The 25,216-nt window shown below is 40.8% G+C and overlaps 1 protein-coding gene across 1 annotated transcript in view; it reads right to left on the bottom strand.

Annotated features, from left to right (window-relative positions):
• The window catches only part of ACTR3 (actin related protein 3), a 30,679-nt gene extending 7,995 nt beyond the window's left edge, over nt 1-22,684 (bottom strand). Inside the window, exons 1-5 of the mRNA XM_065069594.1 lie at nt 22,469-22,684; nt 6,615-6,670; nt 2,834-2,958; nt 2,194-2,304; nt 544-639 (exon numbers count right to left, since the gene is read on the bottom strand). Coding sequence (XP_064925666.1) covers nt 544-639; nt 2,194-2,304; nt 2,834-2,958; nt 6,615-6,670; nt 22,469-22,512 — 432 coding nt within the window. The 5' untranslated portion in view covers nt 22,513-22,684. The remainder of the gene's footprint in view (nt 1-543; nt 640-2,193; nt 2,305-2,833; nt 2,959-6,614; nt 6,671-22,468) is intronic.
• Between the last annotated feature and the right edge of the window lie 2,532 nt (nt 22,685-25,216).

Genomic DNA, 25,216 nt, shown 5'->3' with positions numbered 1-25,216 from the left:
ACCAAATCTTAATACAAGCACCACACTGCAGATCCCACCTTCCAGCAGCCCTCCCATCACACCCAGACCAACACCCTCCTGGTAACTTACACCCTGGAAACTGATTTAGTAACATTATGTTTGTGTACACAACAGCTCACAAAAAAGAAGCTGCATAAACGGGGTTTTTGACTCCTGATGCTTTTAAGCCACGTTCAAACAAACAAATTTTCTGTTACTTCATATTGAGAGGGATTCAATTCTTGGCCTAATACCAGTAATACTATTTATTATTATGAAGTGGCATGGTGTTGTTTTGTCTGTTTGTTTAAAAATTTAAGATGCAACAGGTACATTTTTCTGCTTAGAAGCTGCTTTCTACGCAGGTAACAGAAGAACTGAGCACAGAATCAGCATCCACTATCCACATATCAAACATCCACTGGTGAAACTGCTACCCAAAAGTAAAGCATTTCAAACACCACTCATACAGTTTCATAGTGAAACTAGTTTCAACTCACAGAGAATTACTGTAACTCTAACTTTCAACAACCCTGCCCTTACCTGAACAGCAATATATAGCCCTGGAACATTGAAAGACTCAAACATGATTTCAGCAGTATATTCTCTATTTTCTGGAGTATTTAATGGAGGCTCAGTCTGTGAGACAAAACAAAAGTTTTAGTTACATTCAAATCACTTTTTAAATGAAGTCAACAAATCCTAAGTTTTGTTAGATGAAACATTCAACAACAATGGCATGTAAAAATAGTCATTTGCAAAGGGTGTTTTTTAAAGATAAATGGTGCAATTAAGAAAATCTATAAACTCCTCTGACAATAACAGGATTTATGCAAACTGCACTGTAAAACCGTGATGATTTCAGTGGAAACAAAACCAGAAGTGTAGTAAAAACACGACAGTAATTACTGCTTAAGACTTTAAATGATGGCCCCCTTTGTGGGTTCGTTAGCTCATTACAACTGTTGATTTCACTTGAAAGAATCAAGAACTATGAACCTAAAAATGTCAAAGGACGTAGCTTAGCACATTTAAAGAATGACAATTATTACAATTTCTCGGTGATTCATTAAAGAAAAAAGCTGTTTTGCTTCAGAAGGCAATCACTATAAAACAAGTTGATATCATCAGCTGTAGAAATGTACTTTACTGAGAGAAGCTCGCAACAACATACAATACACTATGATAGTATGCTGTAATTTGCATTAAAATACCAAACATACTCAATATTAAGTCCCTTCTCTGAAAGAGCATTTTGGATAGCGCTACAGAATATCTAAGAACTGAGGAGACAAAAAAAGAAACAACAAAATCACTCTTTTGTTGCATCAACTATGTAATAGGAGGGTAAAGAGAGGAGGGAGCCAGACTGGTCACAAAACTGACAGGACGAGAGGCCATGGAGACGAATTACACCATGGGAAATCACAAGGAGGCATTAGGAGGCAAAAAGGTAATGTAAAGGTGGTCTAATATTGGGAAAGGGGCCCAGAGCTGTTATAGCATCTTGATCCTTGGAGATATTCCAAGTTTGGCTGGACACAGCCTTGAGCAACCGGACCTAATCAGACCTGCTTTGAGAAGACTGTTGCCTTAGAAGTTCTTTAACGAGTAGGGACAACACCTCTAACTCCAAACTTGCTCTATAAACATCACAATAAAGCAAAGTGTCTATTTCAATGGCCTTAAATAAAATACTAAGGTACAACAGATGCTTCAGAATAACATTGACCTTAATTCAGATCAAATCTGCCCAAATATGACAATCAATCCTGATTTCACAAAAGACAAAAATTCACTCTCTAGACAAATCATCCAGGTGGCAGCATTGTAAAACCAAAATAACTGAAATTACACCAAGTCAAAACACAAAAGTCCTTTTTTGCCTCAAAAACATAAACCTGATCATTGAATTCAGTGGCTAAGTAATGGGGGGGGGGGGGGGAAGGACGTAGCAGATGCAATTTGGAAGAAAACAAGAACAGAAAGGAGTTTGTAGTTCAGACATTCTGATGTCTTCAGAAAATTAAAGAACCTGGATGGGATAAGCCAGGTCAAGAAAGTTTCAGGTAATTTATATTTACTTTAGTTTTCAAGATAAACATAATAATATTTAAGAATTATTACATAAATCAGCACAAACATTCTTACTAGTCATCTGCAATTTCATAAGTAGCACATAATTTTACCTACCAGAAGAAAATAATGATCCTCGGGTTCTGCCCTTAGATACTTAAAGATTACTTGCTCCATAAACCTCTCCATCAAGTCCCAGTCTTCAACTATACCATGGCGGATGGGCCACTGTTGCAGAAGAAAATCAAAATAGAGTTGGAAACACAAGGATAAAAGGAAAAAGTAATCAGTTTTTTGAACTGCAATAAAAGCCTAAGATCTACATATGCAAGAAACCCTGCATTAGGTTTTCCATATTCTGCTCTGACACCCATTTCAAATACAGATTCCAGCCCTGACCAGCAGAGACAACACATCGCATTTGTCTCAGCACATGGAATGGTGGCACGAGGATAAACCAAATGTTCCCCCAGCCCAGTATCCCGACTCTGACGTTGCTGACACGAGATGCCAAAGAACACCAAAGAACATCGTATTTCCGCTTAACGCTCTCCCATATTCACACACTTTTTTGCAAATTCTCACAGGGTGGTGAAGATCAACAAAAATAAAACCAAATCTTGTTTTCCACTTAAACAGAGTTAATAAGAAAAGAAGATTAAAGTTAACCAAAAAGCATTCATAAAAAGCAGTTTACTGTAGAGCTGATGTTTTCTAAAGAGTACCAGAAAGTTATTTTAAACACTTCTCTTAATACCTTGGTTGCATAAGTTGGTTTTTCTATTGCTTCATCCCCAATAAAGAAGTCTAAATCATCAACACCTTTCAAAACCCTCCTTTGTGCTTGATCGACCACTTTTGCTGATTCTTTGATAGCAATACCTTTAACAGAGAACACAAACAATACCACAGATTAGATATCCTGCACTAAAAAAGAAAACCCAACATTCAAGAATAGGAACACACTGTAATTGTATTCATCCTTTGTTTCAGGCATAATAAAAACAGATAATTTGAATTCCAATCATAGGTAAACATAATAGGGATTTATGAAGTAACACCATACAGATCTAAATGATAGACAAATGCAATCAGGGAGATAAAGTAAAAATTAATCGCTAAGGTAGGGTATCCCTACAGATCTCATTGTATTCAACAAGTGTGCTAATTTTCTGCATACTCTACTAATTAAAAGAGAAAAAAAAAATGCAGTTCTAGAAGTTGCATAAAGAGCAATTAAAAACAAAACAAAACAAAAAACACATATTGCCACTATATAAGTGGATGTTTTACTTCACTTGCACCAATCAGATTTCTGGACATATTATAAAAGTGAAATATGTTACACAAACCAGATTTTCACAAAGTTCATGTTTAATTTCTTCTTCTGAATCCTACTCCTACCTTATAGTTAGGAACAGGATGGGGAATTTCCTTTAAGCAAGACTGTACATCTCTCCTTCACTTACGGAATAACTGGCAAAAGTTAAGAGCTTGTATCTTAGCAATTTATTCCTTCCACAAGAAGTACTCATCATAAAGTTCTTATCACAATAATATGGGCTAAGGCTAAATACAGGATCCTGGAAAGATGGGTCAGTGATTAGTTATCACAGGAACACAGATGTCCCCTTCCCTCATCTTTTGCATCAGCCCCCCGGTTACCAGGGTTGCAGAGTCGGCAATACCTGCTGTACTTTTTCAACTCCTACTAATTGCCTTTAAACACAATCCTCTACACAAACGAGGAAATTAATGTACACAAGAAACATTCCTATCAGCCTCAATAATTCAAAGGATGCGATCCAAAACCTCTTCCAAAGACAGAATTATTTCACTAATTTTTATCTTTGGTAAGAAGTTCTGTTTGCTCACAACATGAGAACATCTGCTGCAGCCCCAAGCCCACCAGCCACAGGATCTGGAAATCAGCACCATAAGTTCATTGATGCTCCCTCCCCATAAAGAGCAACAAATACAGAGCTGTGCAGACAGAGAAACTGGAAAGTTGTGAAAGACTCAGCAGGATAAACCAGAAAACATTATTTTGAGCTCTTCAGGAAGAAAACTGAATCATCCTGTAACTTGTGTAGCAGCTTACGGGAGAGCAGAGAGGAAGCAAAAGGCTGGAGGAAGCCAAAAACATGAAGGGCTGGGGGGAGATAGGAAGTAGAAGCTAAAATGGTGGGGAAGGAGATGTCGCAAGGCTGGTTTGCTGTTTGCTGCAAGGGAAAAGAAGGATCTTGCCAAATATTTTTCAGGTCCTCATTACAGAGCTCACACATTTTAGGAAATTTTTCCATCCAGATGTGTGTTATCCTCGAGAAGTTTCAAGATGCCATCTCTTGCCACATGGTTGTAGGAACTTTTAAATCAAAGTGGTTTCACCCTGTTACAAGCCTAAAACTAGATGGGAGCTCTCGATATTTTGATTTCTTGGAAGCCAGCCTCCTCAGTCCTCATTCTGAAAGTCAGAAATGAGAAGGAAACAACCTGAATCAAGGATCATATCCTGAAAATACAATCAGGAAAATAAGTCTTGCTGAAACAGCGGTGTCTGAAGATGGGCAGCACTCCAGCGGCAGCTCAGAGCGTTTGCCCTTGGTTTGCTGGGCACCAGAATTAAGAGTTTTCAGAAAAAGAGAGGACATACTTGCATCAAATCGACTTCTGTGCTCGCCCACTACTGAAGCCTTTTTTTCTTTTAAAGGTAACGGAAAGGCCATTTAACATGTAAACTATCATAGTTAAACTGAAATAGATGACAAATCAGAACTACTGGGTAATGGAAATAAATTGATTCAATTTTAGCATCCGGCGGGAAAAAAGGGTTAACTGAATAAAAACCAAGGAAAATTAAGATCTAAAAAGCAGCCAGAGAAGAAAGCAGTGAACCCAGGTGTCTTCAAAAAATTGGCTCAATGTATTTTAATCTACTTTACTTTTCAAGCAAGCATTTGTCATCTCTACAGAAGCATATTCAGAATTAAATCAAGAACACAATGTAAGAGATAAAGATTTGTTAAGAGCAGGGGTGAAAGAGATATGCAAGAGGAGAACAAGGCAGAAGGAATGCTGCTCCAACCTGTTTAACAGCAAACATTTTTATAGAGAATCAAACTGATAATATGCAGCCACCACTGCTGGAAGTCAAAGGAGAAACCAAACCATTGTTCCTCTATGGATAATATTAAGGAAACTGAAGACACCGAATTTCTTCAAAAAAGATCCACAGGTTTTTGTAATATTTTATTTTGGAACTAGGTACTGATATATTCTATTTTTGTTTCTCTAATGTGGATTACACCAGTGCTATTTCATTTGAGGTAGAGGATTAATGCAAACTGGTGCATTTAGTAAAATAATCTAACTTGGATTACAGTAAAAATGAGGAAATGACAAGAAAGCGATTTTTGAATTAAATAAACCAAATCCAAAGAGGCAGAAAAAGTATGTAAACTCCATCTGAAATTCCACAAAATAACCATTTGTCTATTTTTAGTGTAAAGACAGCTATGAAGTTTAAAGAGCAATGTAAGGGTTTTTTCAATGGTCGGTAACTTAAAAAATATCTGATGTTAAAACTAGTTTTTGTGTGAAAAACAAAACTGTATAATTTATATACCACTGATGTAAATCAAATTAAATTCAAATGAAAAAAAACAAATGAAGAACTACATACAAAGGAGATTGAAAGGATTTTCTCATTTGCATGAAAACAGGAGAACGCATTAATTAACCTCCGCTTTCCGTGAAAATTCCTTTTTGAAGCAAGTTTTCTAGAAAAATTAGCATAGAGTTCAAACTATCAAGTTCTATTTTACAGCTACTATTGCTTAAGTATTATTAGTTCTAGCTCTTTTCCCGTTGTATTTACAAGCAAAACCGGGTGTACTAATTATTCCTTTCTACCAGGATGTAATACGTGATTATTTTGGCACAGATGAACAATGACAAAATGCCAAGTGGTGTAGGGATCAAAAGGTGAAGCATTTCCAAAGGAAGCCCATTGAGTTCCACTCTCTGGAGCAGAGCTGCATCACTTCAGGTGGGAGAAACTTCAGAAGAAAGGGAGCAAATAAGTAATTTTACATGTTAAAAAAAAAAAAAAAAGCTAAATTATTTCTTGTCCTATTTACAAAACATAGTGAATTAGGGAACATGACCATAACACTAAAAATATCTGGGAATTACAACATTTTTAACCCTAGGGATATTAACAATTTGATTTTAATTTTTTTTCTAGTTAACATGAACATGGTAAGTCCCTAATAGGGGGAAAACCTTCTAAAAAGCAAATATAGCCACACTACTATATTTCAATATGGTTTCAACTTCCATGATATTAATTTCAAATATTAGTATAATATTATAACAAATGTATCTTTCTAAACAGAACAGAGCCATGCTGTCACTTTGTGTCACCATCCCGAGGTCTTTACAAATCGCTCATTTTTGACGTTTGGGTTTTTTACATAGCATGTTATAGAAACTCCAAGTGTACCTTGAGCATTCACACACAAGTAGTAAGTACTTACAGGAAGGAATAATGAACTGGGGTTCAGTATTACCGGCATATCCGAGCTTTGTATACCTAATGAGGCAAAAAAGGTTGGGTTATAATACTTAATACCACAAATACCAAAGATATCTCACCTTTTTTTAATGAAGTCTCCTCCCGTAAAGACCTGCTTAATTTCCTTAAAAAAACCTCAAACTTATCTTTTTTAAAAGGAAAAACAATGCTTTCTAACACAAATCAAGCATCATTGCTAACTTCTACTCTAGTAAAAAGTTACTACAGAACACAAAGTATGTAATTCACTTTATCAAAGCTTAGAAGTATAACTTTGAGCCAGAGTGGTTCTTCCCTTAGCATTTCTATAGAAATATTTTCACATAATATGAGTGGTATAAGTGCTTTTGTAACTGCTAACTATAGGGGAAAAGATTCCCTTTCCCATGGCCTGCCCGCTGGGCTGGCCATCATTTCTTCACAAGCATTTCCCAAGACATAATGTCGTAGGCGGCAAGTACTGACAGCTGATAATTACTGTGGTAGCAAAAGAAATTCCAGTTAACACACTGAAAACAGTCTTGCAAATGTGTTTAATAAGAGTAACGAAAGCAAGAGGAAAAGAGCTACACACCTCCACCCTCCCCAATTTCCAGAATTTGCTATGGACATATACATCATTTTCATTGTTATGATGTGAGAAAACTGAAGAAATTACAAATGTATTCATGAGAAGCAACTAGAAAAACATCCAGCTGCTAGAAGTGTTGTTGCAAAAGAGTTAACAACAGCACAGGCAAATTCTAAAGTGTGCAGACCAAAATGCACACGACATTCAAGAGCTACAGCCTACCTACAAGTTTTTAACCAACACAGATGGGACAACGTTCTTATTTTCTTTGCAAAGTCAGGCAGCTGTACTGCCTAAATTAGCACCATCAGCAAAAGCACCAAACACTGTAATAGCACCTGCACAGCTTTCAGCACTTGGATATAAACCTGGGAGATCTCAGGTGGTATAAGGCAGTACTGACTTTAACAATCTGTAAATTTATGTCGATAACACAGCAAAACACCTTGCAGCAAACACAGTAAGAGGCTGGATTTTGCCGGCTGGAAGAGGAGCGCTATTGCCACCATGCCACTGATGCAGCGGTTCACAATCTGCTCACGTGCCCGCTAATGCCTACACAATTCTGCCCATTAGTGCTGGGCCAGGAAAAACAGCATTCTCAAAAGGAAGGTATATTTCTCTCTAAATCACACGGCATAGGACATCATCTAACAGAAAAAAGGCTTTGCATGAGTTATTATTTTTAAAGCTGTAAACCTGATCTCATCTGTAACACACTGCAACAGTTGGGAGGAATCACGCAAAAACCCCCTCGAGTTCATATTGATCAACTGGAAAGTTTACTGAAAAACTTCACAGGCAAAATAAGATAAATAATGGAAAGAAAAAAAAAAAAAGAAACTACATACCAGAAAGAAATAAAGAAATTCACCCCTCATGAGATCAGCATGATGCACTGTACATGTCTGAAATCAGGACATGCAACTCAGATTTTGCAGACTCGAGTTACAAATGTTTTAAACTTTTCTTCCTAAATATGTAGTTCCTAAAAGACACATCCAGACTTCCACAATATGATGTTTCAATAAACTGTCATGCAGAATAAAACCGTTCACTGTACCAACATTGTTTTAAGAGGCTTCTAGTTCCACAAGAAAATTAGTAAGAAAACCAGTGAGTACTGACTCACACCCTCTACCTTCCCCTGCAAATCCAGAACCGCGACGTGTGGATTTTTAAAGCTGAATCTACAGAGGAACTTCGGGGCCTGAAGGCTGCATAAACTCACAACTAGATCAGAAGTGCCTTAACAAGCCAAAAAAGTTAAAACCATTTGATTATTAAACTCAGCATTTCAAAGAAAAGCAAAGCTGAACTGTGGCAGGTAACAGGCTGCGTAGCTGCTTGTGGTGTGGGAGGCTGCCCAGCACACACACAGCCACAGACTGCAAGAAAAACAGCCAAATGAAAGATGCATTTTACATAAAAAGACTGTATTCAGACATTAAATCAGCGTATCTAAAAATACTATGGCCTGCTCAGCAAGAAGTCTCCTGACTTATGAAAAAAGTAACGCTTTTAAGCTTCTGAAAGAAGGAAAAAAACTGTGTGTGGCTTCTGGTGTCTGAATATTAAAGCACTACAGCCACAAGTCTCCAACGCAAGGTTTCACATCCCTACTGTACCAAGATGTCCTGGCCACACTCTGGGCATCAGGAATGTCACCACTGCCTGCCCACGAGTCAGGGCAGGGACCCACTGGCACCTCCTGCGCCTCACACCTGCCTGCCCAGCCCCAGGCTCACCTTCTGCGGCACGGCTGCACTGACAGGGAGCCTGACTTCCATAGCTAAACATGTAGATACTCCCGAGTTAAAACTGAGCTTAAAAATGTGATAGGTGACACAACAAAGGTAAGTTCAAAAATGAACAGAAGTTGACAAAAACCTTCAGTTCTCCAAATGCACAATCTAATAACAGTGAGCTTTTTTAAAAATTAACTTTGCAAACATAAGGCTTTATTCAGACTGATCAGATCTATTCTACCACTGTCACTTGAAGTAAGTATCCAAGTCACATGAAAAAAAGATACCACGGGCAAGCCAGATTTCCACATGAAGGACAAAGTGTGTCTGACTAACACCTGATTCACAGGGGAACGAGGCACACCCTGTCTTCTTCAGAGCAGCAATCCCTGCCACGATGGAAAAAAATCCTGATATTCAAGATATCGTAAGGCAATACCAATACTGGACCACAGTTTTCCAGTAAATCACTGCTTGTCTTGCTTGCAACATCAGTCTGAGGAGAGGCAGGAGGGACTTCCATGGAAATAAGAGCGCACAGGTCATTTCATGAGCCATGAACCCAGTTTTCCCCACACAGAATTTGGGGCACTCAGCAGTAAGAGAGCAAGGCACTGTACACATGAGTATAAAGGTATAAGCTTCTATTAAAATCTGTAACACAGAAATGATTTACAAAATCCCAAAGGTGAAAACCTGAATTCAACTTTGATCATTCAGATGTTTTTCGTTCATTTCTCCATGTTCAGATTCCTGAAGTGTTTCTGTGGACCTGTTGGCTCAATGAAGTAGAAAAGGAGAAGGGGAGTGAGGGGGGAAGGGGCAAACATGGCAAAAAATGCTGTTGGATAATCATGACCTTCAGATTTACTTTAGAGGATAAGCTACAAAGTATGCAAAAGCAGTCCACAGTCTCCATACACGTGTGTCAGTATCTAGAGAAACATACACACACACCCCGCTTACTATCTCAATATATATATATATATATGTATAGTGCTGATATTCCCCAGTGACTGCCCTGCAACATCTTCTCCAAAAGGCAATGAATGGGGTCTCACAAACCATCCTCTGGCACCTATGCAGATGTAATGATGTGACAAACAAAATATGATTTTTTTGTAGGGGACATGCATACCACAAATGGGGTGGAAGGAGCCACTAATGAAGGTTCCCGCTGAGTTAACTCTGCTAATCCACATCTCAACTATCAGTGGAGAAGTATCTCAAGAGTCACATCTACCTCAAACTCACACCCTGAAACTGCAAAGTAGCTCTGTGCTGATCTGGCCGGGAGATCTCTGGAAGGACAGATACAGGCCTCCCACAATGTTCTCAGATGCACTAATGGGATTTCTTGTGTGTGCTCTCTCACCTAGACTATATGTTTCTGAGGCTACAACATGAAAGCAATGTCACTTGAAAGTTACTTACGTATTAGTCATGCAGACAATTTTAAAGCCAAAAGGAAACAGCACTTGGGGTAAGAATTTCTAATGAGAATGTCATTAACAGAACATCCGTCTGCAAACCACAAACCATGACCATGTGCTTTTGCTCCACTTCTTTCCTGTCCACAACGTCATTCTGTATGTATCCTGCCAAAGCTGCATGCCCTAGTTCTAGCACAACTGCAATTTTAACAAAAGGATGAGGAATAGTGGGACAACTGTTTTGTGGGCAATACAGTTGTTTAGCTGCTCTAAAAAGTACAACAGAAATGGGGTGGCCCAACACAAGTTGTATCCTCGTCATTTTGCTGACAGCTCCATGCAAAGACAAGTTAGCCAAGCACAAGCAGAGAAGAGCACTAGAAAACAAATGTCACCACATCTTCATCTTCTGTAGAGCAAACTTGGGCTAACGCCTGCCCCTCAGCTATTCCTAATGACCTATTCCTAATTCCTAAAAGCAATTTCATGCATAGAACACTTTTTCTAAATGCACACACAAACAGGGATAAGATGCACCTCCAACACTGGCCCCGCTAGAAAGATGCAATGCAACTTCAAAACCAAACAGAAACCACTACTTCTCTGCAGGGAGGTGGGAGTAAAACCTGAAACTCTCTGGAAAGTCAGGACTAGGCTGAAACCACAACGGTCTCTTTCTGGTTCAACTTCAAGGCCTATAAAGTTTGGGAAAAAAAATATATACATACATATATATATATAAGGATTATTTTTCAGAGGGCTTTTTTTTCCTTGTTTTTGTTCATCAAATTGCTGTCTTTTCATGATGGTTCTGAATTACTGTCCACCACCTGAGCCACAGCAATCCTTCTGTGCAAGCTCCCACTCAAAACACAACACATTAATTGCCTTGTATCCTACCTTGCAGATGCAACGGGCTTCTCAAGTACAGTAACCTGTACAGCATACATGTTAGCTTGGGTGTTTAAGTCCTAAAATTCTGCTTGGGTGTATACCACAGCCCGTGCAACAAGCCCAGCAAGGTTTCTCTAACTCAACACACCTCTGCAAAGCCCTATGCAGAACCCATCCAAGGGGTCACGCTCCAAGCAAGTGTTATAGGATTTGGCTTTACATGCTAAACTGTGTTTATTCTTACAAGTAAGCTGATACTGCCTTTCTCCAAGGTACCACACTTGCTCAAGCAGCAGGAAATCTGCAGTCCATATCTTCCTCCACCCAAATGGGTTTAGAGCCAACTTCCCATTTCCCACAAGAGCCTCTTGCCACTTGCTTATAAACCCTCCTGAGGCAGCAGTGCTTTGCATTTCTTTCCTGTAACATGTGGAAAAGATTTGAAGAAATGAGAGTCAACAACAGAAAGCAAGATGATTGCCCAGTAACCACAACACATATCTTAGACAAGGTACAATTAGAGTCTTGATCCCAACTCCAAAGACTGTTTAATGATTTTTATTCCATGACCATAGAGGCACGGATACAGACACCGTACAGATATGCTATGTATTGCTTCCTGGAAGAAATCTTGAGCTTTTGAAGTGATATTATGCCAATGAGAGTCAAAAATAATCACCACACGTTAACAGCTGCACACAAGGGAACACTGGCTGCTTAAAAGAAACAGTAAGAGATGACTGGTTTAAAAAAAAGCAGTCCCTGCTAATTCATGAATGCCATAGTGATACCACAACCCCGGAGTTCCAGGCCTGGAAATCATTATTTGATTAAACTATTAACCTAGAGTTTGAAATCATATGCCTACTACCTGGAAATTTAAATGCACCCTGGCTTTTCTGTTGTCCTGCTCAGAGAATCCCCACTTAGATGCTCATGTCTCCAAACCCCACGCTGAGCAGCCAAATGCACAGCTTTCTGAAGCTCCTTCGTGGGTTTAATCCAAATAATTTAACAGAATAAATGGCTGCATGAGGCCTTTTATTTGGATCAACCAAGAGCGAAGAGAAACTCCAAAAACAGACAAAAGCCTCAATCATGTAAACCAAAGAATAGTGAAGAATCTTACCAAGTCTGTTGCCTTTGCACAGGAATTGCCTTCGTTAACATGGTCTGCAAACCATCTCATCATTTAAATCCAATCTCACAATGTCACTTCTCCCAAGACACCACAGCAATAAACCTTCCACATGTACTACTTGAACACCAGTAAGGACCACTATAACATTTATATATTAATCTGCTTGCTAAAATAACCTTTGTTTACAAAGATCTCCTCTATCATTGCTTGACACTGTGCTGCATAGCAAATTTTACAGAGAAACAGTTTAAATGATCGCACAATATTTTTCTTTAATATTTCAATTTATGAAGTTTCAAGCACTGTATCTTTAAATTACAATTAGGTAAATAACATTATTATAAATGGCTCAAGATAAAAAAAACACAAAACCAAGAAAGGTCATTTTACAATTTCAGTTTCCCAGCAGGCCACTGTCTAAAGGCACACAAGACAGTGCAGATGAAACTTAAGGTGTAAATTCTTTGTTGTAGGTGTGCACACAACAGTAAAATTCATTGCTGGCAGAGTTATCTTAATTCTAGGAAAATTTTAATTGAGCAAGTTGTAGAAGGCACTCCAGAAAAGCCCAGGAAGTGTGGAGATTCTAAGGAAGAGACACACACACAGTAATATAATATATTCAAAAGCGCATGAAATAAATCAAATGGCAAAAATTCCTAGTTTTTCAACCAGATGGAAAAAGAGATTCTATCCTGCTCTTCAGTCACCAGCTCCTTAGAGATGGTCTGTCCATCAAAGATTTCACCAAAAAGGACTTAATATGCTTTCCTGTTTTAAGTGCATCAATTCTACCTAGACAGAATTGAAGATTTGTACAGTGCTCTTCCTGTCTGATGCCTTTTGGTACTATAACTGCTTTTAAAAAAAAGCTGAAAACTTCTCATGGATGGGCCCCTAGTCTTCACACATAGGGCCTTATGTGACTGAAAAGCCTGAACAAGATTTTATGGGGTTTTTTGTTGCTTTTGTTGCTTTTCATCTATCCTTGTACACCAGATGAGACTGAAAAGCCTTGGGAGTATTTACTTTTCAAGTCTCCATAAAGAGAAGTAATAAGAAAATGATGATAAAAGAGGAAAGCCATTCTGCCCCTTTAAAAAAGTTTCCAGCTCTGGCATCAGGTGCAAACTGGTTAAGCAGCAGCAGATGAAAAGTCCCTGAAGGAACTGATTATATTAGGAAAATGGGACTTGTATTAATAAATTAGTTTACTATCTCTTTTCAAATGTCCTTGATAATACACAAGATAGCAAAATATTTGAAATGAGTCATGGCTTTCATATTTTTCTATCTTTAGCTAAAATATATATTACCTTTTACACGTCACTAGTTTGCATTTTAAATTGAAATTGCTTCTGTCAAGTTTTAAAACACTTGATGATTGAAAACGTTTTAAGTAATCAATAGTGAAAGCCAAAGAATTAGCTCTATAAATGGCAAAACCACACAAGATTAGAGGTGCTCTCAGATGAAGAATCTTGTTAAGCTGTAGATGAGACATAGGGGATAGTAAAATGTCATATTTCAAAGACATATAGGACCCCTAGACACCAGAGGTGTTACAAATGTAAGAAGCTGCAACCCTGGCCTTGGAATTAACTACATTACTGTTTATCTGAAACTATTTTCAGCTTTACAACAAATACTTCTTTGCTACATATGGCAACTGTCACAGTAAAACAAACTATAAGCAGACTGAAGTGAGATGCAATTTAAAAAGTGAGCTCAAAAACAGTTTCAAAGAGAAATGCATCTAACAAACATTTATTTTCTAAAGAGGAAAACACACACACACACTTCTAGAAAGGTTAACTTACCTTTCAAAGTATCTTTATTTTTATCTAGAATATTTATCCAGTGCTGCTTTTTATCAGCAGCTACAACTCAAAATACAAACAGGACCATAATGCTTGTAAAACGTAGCAAAAATATGTAGTGAAAAACCGCAAAGTCATGGCCACAAAGAGCAGACCAGACCCATTCAGGTAAGTTACTAAGAGGAACACAGAGGCAACAGTAGCGTGTGCTACACAGCATGCAGAGTAAACTCACTTACAATGTAATGAGTTTTTACACCAGCCTGGAGAGGAATCTACCACATTGTGCAGCTTTTGATTTCACTAACATTTTGTACGGAGTAGAAGGAATCTACTTTCAAATTTGCTCCATGTTTACTTGCACCAAAATAAAAATAAACAACAGCATTGACAGCTAAACTCTGGAAAAGTGCTGTTCTCCTGAAAATAAACAGGAAGCATTAATTACCAAAAGACTCTAGCTTATGATTGAGCCATGAAAAGCGTGCTTGAGAACCAGTCCATACTTAAGCGTTTAAGACTCACAAAATCCAATTCAGCCATTTTGACAATATTGCCATCTATATTTGTCATCCTAGTCAACTTTATTTTCTGCGTACATATCAGCATTCAATATTTAAAATGGATTTTACAAATATAAATAAAGTTAGCTTTCTTTGACTACGTTTTCCTCAAAGTAAGAAGAGTAAGCAGCTTTGGATATTATCTTTGTAGAATGAAAGTAGTTTGTGTTGGCGAAAGCAGAATGCTCTCTTTTCACTCACTGCTTCCTTTGAGACTTCTAGACTAATTCATTTTTAGCAAGTGTCTTCACTGTGCCGCTGTGTTACACCACACCCCCACAATACTAACCTATACTGCCAGATCTTTAAATAAGTTTATATTTAATTTTTATGCAAGTTTTCTGAGCATTTTCCACAGCCTGACTACTCCATGTAATGTTTCCAAATAACGAGGAAAGAATGTCCCAGAAGTTTGGACGTCTGCATGACTAATTACTTAATAGTATAAACTACTTATTACGAGGGAAGGATTAATTTGGCAACTTTTTACATCACGTGCCCAAAATAAGCTGAACACTGCACAGATATCTATCACAAAGAAAAAAGCCCAGGAGAATAGATTAACTATACATACTTTTCAACGGATAAGACAAGCAGAGATCAACTCAATCTACATCATTTCCAAGCAAAAAGCCTGCACTGGAAGAAATCAAAGAGGCAAAATGCAAGTCACAGGATGCAGAAAGAGCTACGGCTGATATAAACCTGCCTCGATTTGGAAGTTCTTCCAAACAAATGCAATACAGTGGCTAAAACTGTAATGTTATTCCACATTAAAAAAAAAAAAAAAAATAAGTTGAGAACTTGTGCTTGCTATCTGTACAATTTCAGCACCTGAGAGCTCCAGCTTTGAGCCGATCACTCCTCCACTATCGGTCCATCACAGAAATGTGAGCAGCGGGTGAGATGAAACCAAATAAGCAGAGCGGGACCAGGAGAGGAGCAGCCACAGCAGCACCTCAGGGGACTGTCCCAGCACTCTCCAGCCTGCCCAGTACTCTGGTCACCGCTTCAGCAGGTAACCAAATGTTTTCCATCAAGAACAGGCTTGCATTGAAACACCAGATGAAGTATTTATTGCCTTACACCATGCTTCTAATAAAAGACGGCTTCCAATTAGAAACAGTTGTATTGCAGAAAAAAACGCCCCACTAGGCTGTGGAAAAAACATCCCACTGAATTTTGTTTGATATACAAAGCAGGTCTCGTTTAATCATATCACAGAGGTTCTCAAGTCTGACTGCAAATACACAAGCAGTCACACTGTGAAAGCTCTTGCAAATGACAAACAGCATGATAAATCTAAAGCAAGTCATGACAAATAAAATGCTAATACTGAAAAAATAGATAAGTAGGAGATGCTGCAACAACTAAAGAATTAAAATTTGGATTCATTCATTGATAGCAGGGTACAATCAAAATAAAGTATCGTCAACAGATAACCTCCTGTCTGCATCTTACTCTCTGCAGACCGAGCACGCCAAAACACATCCTGTGCACATCTGCAAACACTCGCAGTGACCACAAGAGAATAATAGAAAAAGGAAACCCCAGCAAAAAAATTCTAAATTTATCTAGAGCTTTTCCATGTCTAGTCTAAAAAATGCAAACTCATGATCAGAACAAACAGAAAAAAAAAATTAGTTACGTTATATCCTACATTAAGTCAGTGGACAAAAGAATTACTTTTCCGATTTTGGATATAATCCTCCTTGACAGCTGATTCAAAAAAAAAAGCAAGCAAGCAACACTTCAGCACTAGCACTTGGAAAGGACATATGCTTCATTTTGATGGTTAAAATAATCCTGCTATGGACACTAAAAAGTTTGCAATCAAGTTGGTACTTTTAAGCCTCTACACAAGGACAATTTCTGACTGGTACACCTAAATATATTTTAGTTCAGTGACTAAAACAGAACAAAAATTAAAAACTAAAGCAATATAGATTATTTTTCTTAAGCAGAGGAGGAAAGAACTCAAGAATTTTATTTGGGACAAACTAAAATATTATTTCAGTTATTTTACCTTCAAATTTAACATTTTTTCCTTAAAGGCTTTAAATGAGGACTCTTTTACCAAAATTACAAGTGAAAAAAAAAAAAAGTTTGTTTGAAATTGTCAAAGTCTTTTTGTATTTCCCAAAGCAAGCAAGCAATGATGAAACTAAATGTCAAAACACAATGTTGAAACTTTTAAATTGCATGACCTAGAAGACCAACTGCAAAGTATCTTATACTACAAAATAACACAGAGGACAGATTACTACTCAGGAACCAGTACAGTTCTTTTGAACTCCTAGAAGCTGTATTTTCAACTAATTTAGATGAACAACTACACGTCACACTCATGCAATCAACATATTTTCTGGGCAGAACATTCATGGTGGGGAATAAATAAGGAGTGTGAAACAAGCAGGGAACCTGCCCTGTCCCACCTCCCTCCAACCTCCCCCAGCCAGGGCCATACTCTGGGCTCAGGGGCTGCACAAACTTCCCTGCACGCACCAGCAGGACATGGAAAGTGGCTCATTTAGTGTTGCAACATGGACTGTGATGTATTAGAATCATTTAAGAGACACACAGGTCATCATAGGTCTTCAGAACCTATTTGCAATTATTAAATATATATATATATATTAAACCACATCTCTCAATCTAGCACAACTCGTTTTTCCACGTTAAGGACACAGCATTTCCCTAACCCTCCCTAACCACTTCAGCTACTGGCAAGCAAAAGATACTCTTAAAATCCTGGAAGAGTATTTTTTTCCATATTCCATTAAGGAATTATTTTGTTCATGCTTTCCACACTGAAAAATTACTTCTGGGATGACACAACATAGAGAAAACTCATCCCAAAAGAGCACATTTTCTTGAAGACTGGAACCCGTGAAAGGTCATGACAAGATATCCAATTGAAATATTAACTGCAAGAACATCACAGTGCTGAAATATTTATACTAAAGAGAAGTTATGATCTGAGAATCTGCAGAAATAAGGCATGTCTGGAACACTGGGAAAGAATCATTTCAAGGTCCAGTATAAGATACTAAAAAAGCTGCAGAGTAAACAAAATACAGGCTGCTACAATACTTCCCCTACCTTGTTTTTATAGCACTGGATTTCTCACCTCACTTATCTTCACTGTCTATCGAAGATTACTAGTTTTCATGGATCTTGTACTCATTTGCACTACCAGGTCAAAACCCAGAAGAGAAACAGAATGACACAATCCTGTCATAACTTCTCACACCAGAGGACACTCAACCCATAAATACTTCGCTCCGCTTAAGAGTATGAAGCCATACAGCTGTTGCATTAAAATTAACAAAAGAAGCAGGATTTGTAGAGAACCCCCCAATGCAAATCTCACTCCACAGCCCACACCACTCAAACACCAGCCAGGAATTCAGTTTCTCTGAGATTTCACATGCCCAAGTTTATCCTTCCCTCATTTACACCAAAACTGGTTATAGCAACTGAACAGCCAAGAAACTCTCAGAGACACAATTCATTTCAAAGAACAGTTTGCAAGTTCACGTCAAGCAAGGCTGGAAATCCTGAGCAGCCTCAGTGTTCCAGGCTCTCGGCTCAGAGGGAACCCAGACGGCTGTGAGGTTTCAAGGGACTCTCATGCTTCTACCACAAAGAGCGGGGCTTTCTCCAGCCAGCTCCAAAACCTTTCCTTCTCCCCTAGAATTCAGGAAAAAAGAAGATAAAAACCTAAACAACACCCATTTTTGTAACCTGTGTAATAGAAGTGAAAAAGGGGCCCAGCTTGGCATATGAGAGGAGATAAAACAAAGCAACATATGAGACAACAGAAATTCTTTTCACGCAATCACACAACCAATTTATTCAAGGCAAACCAACATACTGACCCTACCACCAAAAAGAATCTGGAGTAGATCAGAGAAGCTGGTCACCTACGACACTCAAGTATTGATTGGTAATGGATCCGCCTGACAGCCACAGGAAAAACTGCACACCAGCCTATAGAAAAGTGAGTCTAGGTACAGAAAATACTTTTCTTTAAATCACTTCCAGTGCTAAAATTAAGCTCTCGTTTTGGAACTGCAGCAGGTTACACAGCCACTTACTTCAGCTCAGCTGAAGAGTCATTAATTTGAACACTTGCAATTATCTGCCATCCCAAGTGAGCTAATTCAGTGTTATAGAAGTTTATATTAAGGGAAAAAAAAATGCATTCACACAGAAAGACACAGCTAAAATCTACTTGTCAATCTAATCAAGCTAAATTCTGAAGTGGCGTAGGAAGAGCTTTTTATCACGACTTGCAGGTCGTGCTGTTTGCCTATAGAACAGGCAGCAAGAACTATTCAATCACCCAAAAGGTACAGAGCAAAAGACTGCAGCCTACTGAGATTACAATATTAGAAAGAGCTTTTTTCTTTCTTTGGTGTGTTGTCCGTATACTTTCTGGAAATAGCACTACATTATTTTTCTTTTTAAATTTTTAAATGTAATCTTTTTTATTACTATTTTTGTATGCAACCCTTAGATACACTAGTTCGACATAAGTCCCATTCACAGTCTCTACCCGCTCTTAGTAGGTATCCATTACCTTATGTTCTAGATATCAGGTTTACTTAAGCAAAGAATGCAAAGTTGACACTAACAAATGTAACACTGGAACAACTTCTGCTTCACCCATAATCTGACTGCCGTGTCACTGACTTCACCCACATGGCAGCTCTAGGTTTATGACAGGTACTTGGATGAGCCCTAAAAAGTTTGACTAACTTGTTACAGTCTTAAACAAGGTTCACATAATCTCCCCAACCTCTTCTGTGCTTTGGTCTCTTTATGCTTCGAAAGGGGTTCTTGAAATCTGTCTAATCTGTGCAGGCTGATGGTGAAAAGCACAACTCTGTCACCTTTCTCATCCACCTCCTTCCCATCAATATTAGCTGGCAAAAATGAACACACACACACACACACACTCAGATGAACAAACTGAACCTGCAGCTACATGCACAAGCCACATAGGAAGACACCCTTAAAACCTCTCCTAAATCTATTCTTTTGCTGCTAAGGTAAATTCTCCTTGGACTGTAAATTAATTATCATCCTCTCCATCTAAAAAAATACCAAACCTACTTACTGGAAAAACTGTGCACTTTTAAAGCCTTGCCTGTTCTAAATAAGGCCATTTGTTTCAACCTTTCTGCTTTGGTTGTATTTTTGAGACCTCTTTTCCTGTTTTCAGGGGCTATCTTCACCTTTTTTGCTTTATTTGTTAGACAAGACAGTATGCTTGGTGAGACCTCAACTGATCCACAGAACGCACAAGGCAGACAATTTATGTGTCATGCTTTGGCTTATACACACTAACAGAGATGGGGTGGGAGGGCTGCACTGATTAAAAAAAAAAAGTATGAGCATGATTATGCTATCACATCCCACTACACTGCTACCCACCTGCTCCTTATTTATCCCAAGTATTACATTTTTCCTTTGTAAATTCACCACTTCATATCTTTTGACTACTGAAATCAATGAATTCCAACAACTCCAATGCTTTGTAATGTTTTCAATGCTAAAAATCTGCCCCCAGTTTCCTGAAGCAGAACTTAATGGAAGAACAACCTCAGACTATGAAGTGCATCAGAAAGAAAAATCTTGAACAGGAGAATAAGCGGTACCATGTTAAAAAAAAACAAAACAAAACAAAAACTACAAGTGCACAGTAAAGCAGTACCTTAGAAAGATCTTTGAAGACTGAATGGATATATACAAATAAAATAGGAGCGAGACTTGGTGAACATCATATACAAGAAGGTTACAGAGCACGCCCTGTGCGTTGAGGTTGTTTAATGGAGCACTTACGCGCAGGTCTTCCCCAGGAGCAATTATTTTAACACCCAGACCCCTTGGTACACCTCCCACTTTAAAAAGACTAAGTAATTTCTGTGGCTATATGCTAGCATGTTGTTCCTGCTTGGTATCACTGAAAGCTCTAAGCAAATCTCTCTACTGCAGTGATCACAACCTATATTTTGCAAACCTATAAAGACATAATTACTGACTTTAATGGGACTACCTGCAATGTAGAAACATGTGAGATAGGAAAAAGCCTCTGGTGGCATGTGGCAGGGTATATTACAGATATTCTCTTTTGAAAGATAAACAGTGCATATATACATCATGTTAAACCCATGTGTACTTCCATTACATTCAGTTACACTCTCACTCCTGCTAGGCTAACCTTCCTCAATCCCACAAAACTCAAGATTTTAGTTCTTGTTCTAACTACAGGTATGATTTCTTCATACAACTGTTAAACATATAGACATTAGATACACACATGCCTGCTCTTCTTAAAGACCGATTTATTAATGTTACACATCAAATAGATTTCAATAGAATATGAGCATGTGCTTTCAAAAAACAAGCACCTGGATTTCAAAAGAACATGCCCTTTCAGAATATTGTAAATGTTTGTACCTGTACTACAGTCACTGAAATTTCTTTGATTATTTTTAGCAAGTTGGATGAGAAATGAAACAAAAAGACGAGGTAAAGAATCAGCATGTCATCACTACTAGCTAAAGAGTAAAAGCCTTGAGAATATACCAATACTTTACTTCCCAGTAAAAGCCTGATGCATAAAGCCAAAAATTAAATACTTCATCTTCAAAAATCACACCGCAGACGGCAAGTCACAGAGCGGTTTTCACTTCCTGAGCACATTCCTACAAGTGTACCACGCAGCCCTTCCAGGTCGGCTTCCTACAGACACCTCTAAGGGCTTGTTCCCCAACCCCGAGCCTCCAAGAGCCGAGACACGGCAGAAAAGGGAGTCTGGATCCCACGGGCCTCCTCCCAATCACTTTTTATGCTACATATCACTGGCAACGCATTGTCTTCATCATCTGGTAGCTACTAAATAAAAAGAAGAGTTTCTAGAGCGGATTTGGTTCAGGTTTGACACTGAAAACTGCCTTATAAGGTATAAAAGCCCGAAAGCAGGAAGAGGCTTTGACAAAACTAAGGAAGTTCCTCTGCGCTTGCTCGCTGGAGGGGGAGGGGTTTTTTTCCTTCCACAGGGAGAAGTAACACAGAATAAATGGCATTATCCACGTATTAAAATAATAATAATAATAAATACATAAGAGCTTCCAGGGCAGCACCATGACTCCTCTGAGGGAGGGCATTTCAGGAGCCCGCACCCAGCAGCCGCCCGGTCGTTCTCCCCGCTCGCCTCCCCTGGCCGCACAGGGTGCCCCCGCAGCCCGACACGCACCGGCCGACGAGCCGGAGGCGGCTGCTCCGAGCGGCCCGAGGGCTCCAGGGGGTGAGGAGCCGGGCAGGGGGCCCGGCCGGCGCGGCCTCGGTGCCATCCGGCTGCTGAGGGCGGGGAGCGGGGCCGCGCCGGGACACCCTCCCCAGCGGGCGGCCGCGGCAGGCCCGGCGGAGGAGACCGGAGAGGAAAGGAAGGCAGCGGGCTGATCACCCCCCACCCGGCCAAGCCCTCTCACTACTGGCTCTAGCGCGGCTGCCCAACCCGGCCCCAGCCCCGCCGCGGGCAGCGCGACCCCCGCCGCCATCTGCGGCAGCGGAACCCGCCCGGCCCCGCCCCGGGCGGCACCGAGCTGTCAGCGGCCGCCCCGGCCGTCGCTCACCCCGTGCCGCAGTCCACCACACAGGCCGGAAGCCGCCCTGCCATGCTCCTGGGTAGCGGCGGTGCTGGGGACGGCGGCAGCCCTGGGCGCGCTCCGGCGGGGCTCGGCGGCGCGGACTGAGGGCACTTCCGCAAGGCGGGCGCTCCCTCCTCCCCCGCCCGCTCGCAGGCACGGCCCAGCGAGCCCAAGATGGCTGATCCGCCCCGCCCTGCGCGCGGCGGCGAGGGCGGGCGCGACAACCCCAGCCCGCAATGACGTCCGATCTCGCGGCCTCGCCCCTGCGAGCCGGTGCGAAGCGGAGCGGGCGGGCGGGTTCGTGCCCAACCGCCGCCAGCATCCTCAGGGGCGGCGAGGGAACGAGGCCGGCTGAGCTACTGTTTTAATGCCAAAACCTGAGCGAAGATGGGGTGAGATGTGTGGTGTGAGGAGCGTGCTGAAAACGACGGAGGGATGAGACCTCCTGCCGCCGAGGGGCCAAAGGGAGGCTGAGGGAGCTGGGTCTCTTCAGCTTGGAGGAGACTGAGGGGTGACCTCATTAATGTTTGTAGATATGTAAAAAGAGTGATTGTCAGGAGGATGGAGCCAGGCTTTTCTCGGTGACAACTAATAGTAAGATAAAGGGCAATGGGTACAAACTGGAACACAGGAGGTTCCACTTAAACATGAGAGGAAACTTCTTCTCAGTGAGGGTGACAGAGCCTGGAACAGACTGCCCAGGAAGGTTGTGGAGTCTCCTACTCTGGAGACATTCAAAACCCACTTGGACACATTCCTGTGTAACCTCATCTGGGTGTTGCTGCTCCATTGGGGGATTGGACTGGATGAGCTTTTGAGATCCCTTCCAATCCCTGACATTCTATGTTTCTACGAAAAGCTCCCCACAGAAAAAGTGTCACTGATGGGAAAGTGCAGGTGGCAAAACTCCTCCTGGTGCTCCTTGGCTTTGCCAAGCCGGCTGGGCTGGTGAATGAAACACCTGCTGGGAAGGTACCAACTATCCCACAGCACCAGCCCCGAGCAGCCCAGCTTCACTGAAAACCCAATTCCCCTGAGCCATCTATCATAGCAAATCCTCAAAGCTCCTCACCCGCAGACCCACAGGAGCACCAAACCCCAGCCTGTGGCAGGGTGGCACGGCACTGCCAGGCAGCCAAGCAGGCGGCTGTTCCAGCCTCCAGCCGTGCCAGCTCCTGCCGTCCCTGCCGGCTCGCTCTGCCACACACCAGCTCGCTGCCATCGCCCCCCATGGAGCTGGGGTCCTGCTCGGCCACCCCAGCGCATCCGCTGGCAGCATCGGCAGCGTCCATCGCTCTTTGGGTTTAGTCATAGGCCCCCATCTTCCTTTTGAAGGATTTTTGGTCTCAAAGGGGGTGAGGGCACGCACTGTTTGGGCCCTGGTGTTCTGGTGGGGAGAGTAAAAAAATCTCTTCAAGGGCTCGCTCTTTCTCTCTCTTTCCACCTTTCACAGACTGCTGTGTCCTCCAGCTCTGACCCATTTCTTGCCCTGTGGTGTCCTGTAGCCACAGGCTATTTTCTAGTTCAGGTGTTGGGGCTTTCAAGTATTTTCAGTTGTTTTCTGGCTGCTACCGCCTTGGCAATGTGAGGATGTGCGCTCGGAGGTGTAATCTGATGTCAGGCTGAAGACAATTTGGTAGCCCATCAAAAGGAGTAATTGTCAGGGCTCAGCATACACTAATGGGCCTTAATGGCCTAATCAGCCTCACCTGAGGCCTCCACCCCACACTCCCTGCCCAAGGCCACAGGAAGCCCATTCAAGCTCAGCCTTGGGCCCTTAGTTCTTACCTGAGCTATGCTGTAGGTCTGTGTTGTCCTGGCATTGCTTTCTGGCTTGATTTGAGACTTGCCTTGTCCCTGTGGGCTGCCCTAGTTACCATAACTGGTCCTGGGCTCCAGACTGACATGCTGGCTTCATCTTGGAGCTCTTTCACCACCATGATCTGGTTTCTGGATTCTTGCCACAGCCATGTGCTGTGGGACAAGCCCAGGCTGATGAGTCCCCAGCCCTGCTGGCTGCGTTGCTGCAGGTGTTCCTCAGGTAGCCCAGGAGGTATTCTCACAGTGGTCTTGCTTCCTTGTTCAAACATTGGTTGTCACTTAGTTTAAGCTGTCTCTAATTAATAGGCTCATTCCTAGAGTTAACTGCAGGGTTAGACAAGAGTCAGTGCAAAGGAAGGGCTAGGTAAGTGCCCTTCAGGTTGAGATAGGAGGGAGGAAAACCATCCCTTTTTGTAGCAGCAGCTAGACAGCTCAGTTGTGAAGTTCAAGCCACCATCTGGCTTCTGTGGGATGCCAGATCTTCCTGAGGAACATAAGCAAGGAAAGGAGATATTGAGAATATTAACATTTTTAATGTCAAAGCAAATTATGAATAGAACATCATGAGGCAGTTTACAGATAATGAAAGGGATTTTTGCAGGGTATTATACAGCCTGTGAACTATGCTGTGCTAGAATACGAAAGATTAATATCTCTGAAAGCTTTTCAGAGGAAGTGCAAATAGCCCATTTTTTAATGCACATGCCTCTGTGTGTGCACAGGTACATATTTATCTAAAATAAATACAGTTAGTATATAAAGTACCAGGTGGACTTTTCACTTTCCTCTTGGTATTATTACCTGGTATTCAGGGTTATACACGCAGCAGGTTCAACTGCTGTGTCTGACAGATGGAGACCTGGAACAAGAGAGCAGCTTAGTGCACCAGTTGCGGGTGTTCAAGTGACACCC

The sequence above is a fragment of the Columba livia genome, chromosome 7 (genome assembly GCF_036013475.1).
Source record: "Columba livia isolate bColLiv1 breed racing homer chromosome 7, bColLiv1.pat.W.v2, whole genome shotgun sequence".
NCBI lineage: Eukaryota > Metazoa > Chordata > Aves > Columbiformes > Columbidae > Columba > Columba livia.
This window is presented reverse-complemented; position numbering and strand designations above follow the sequence as displayed.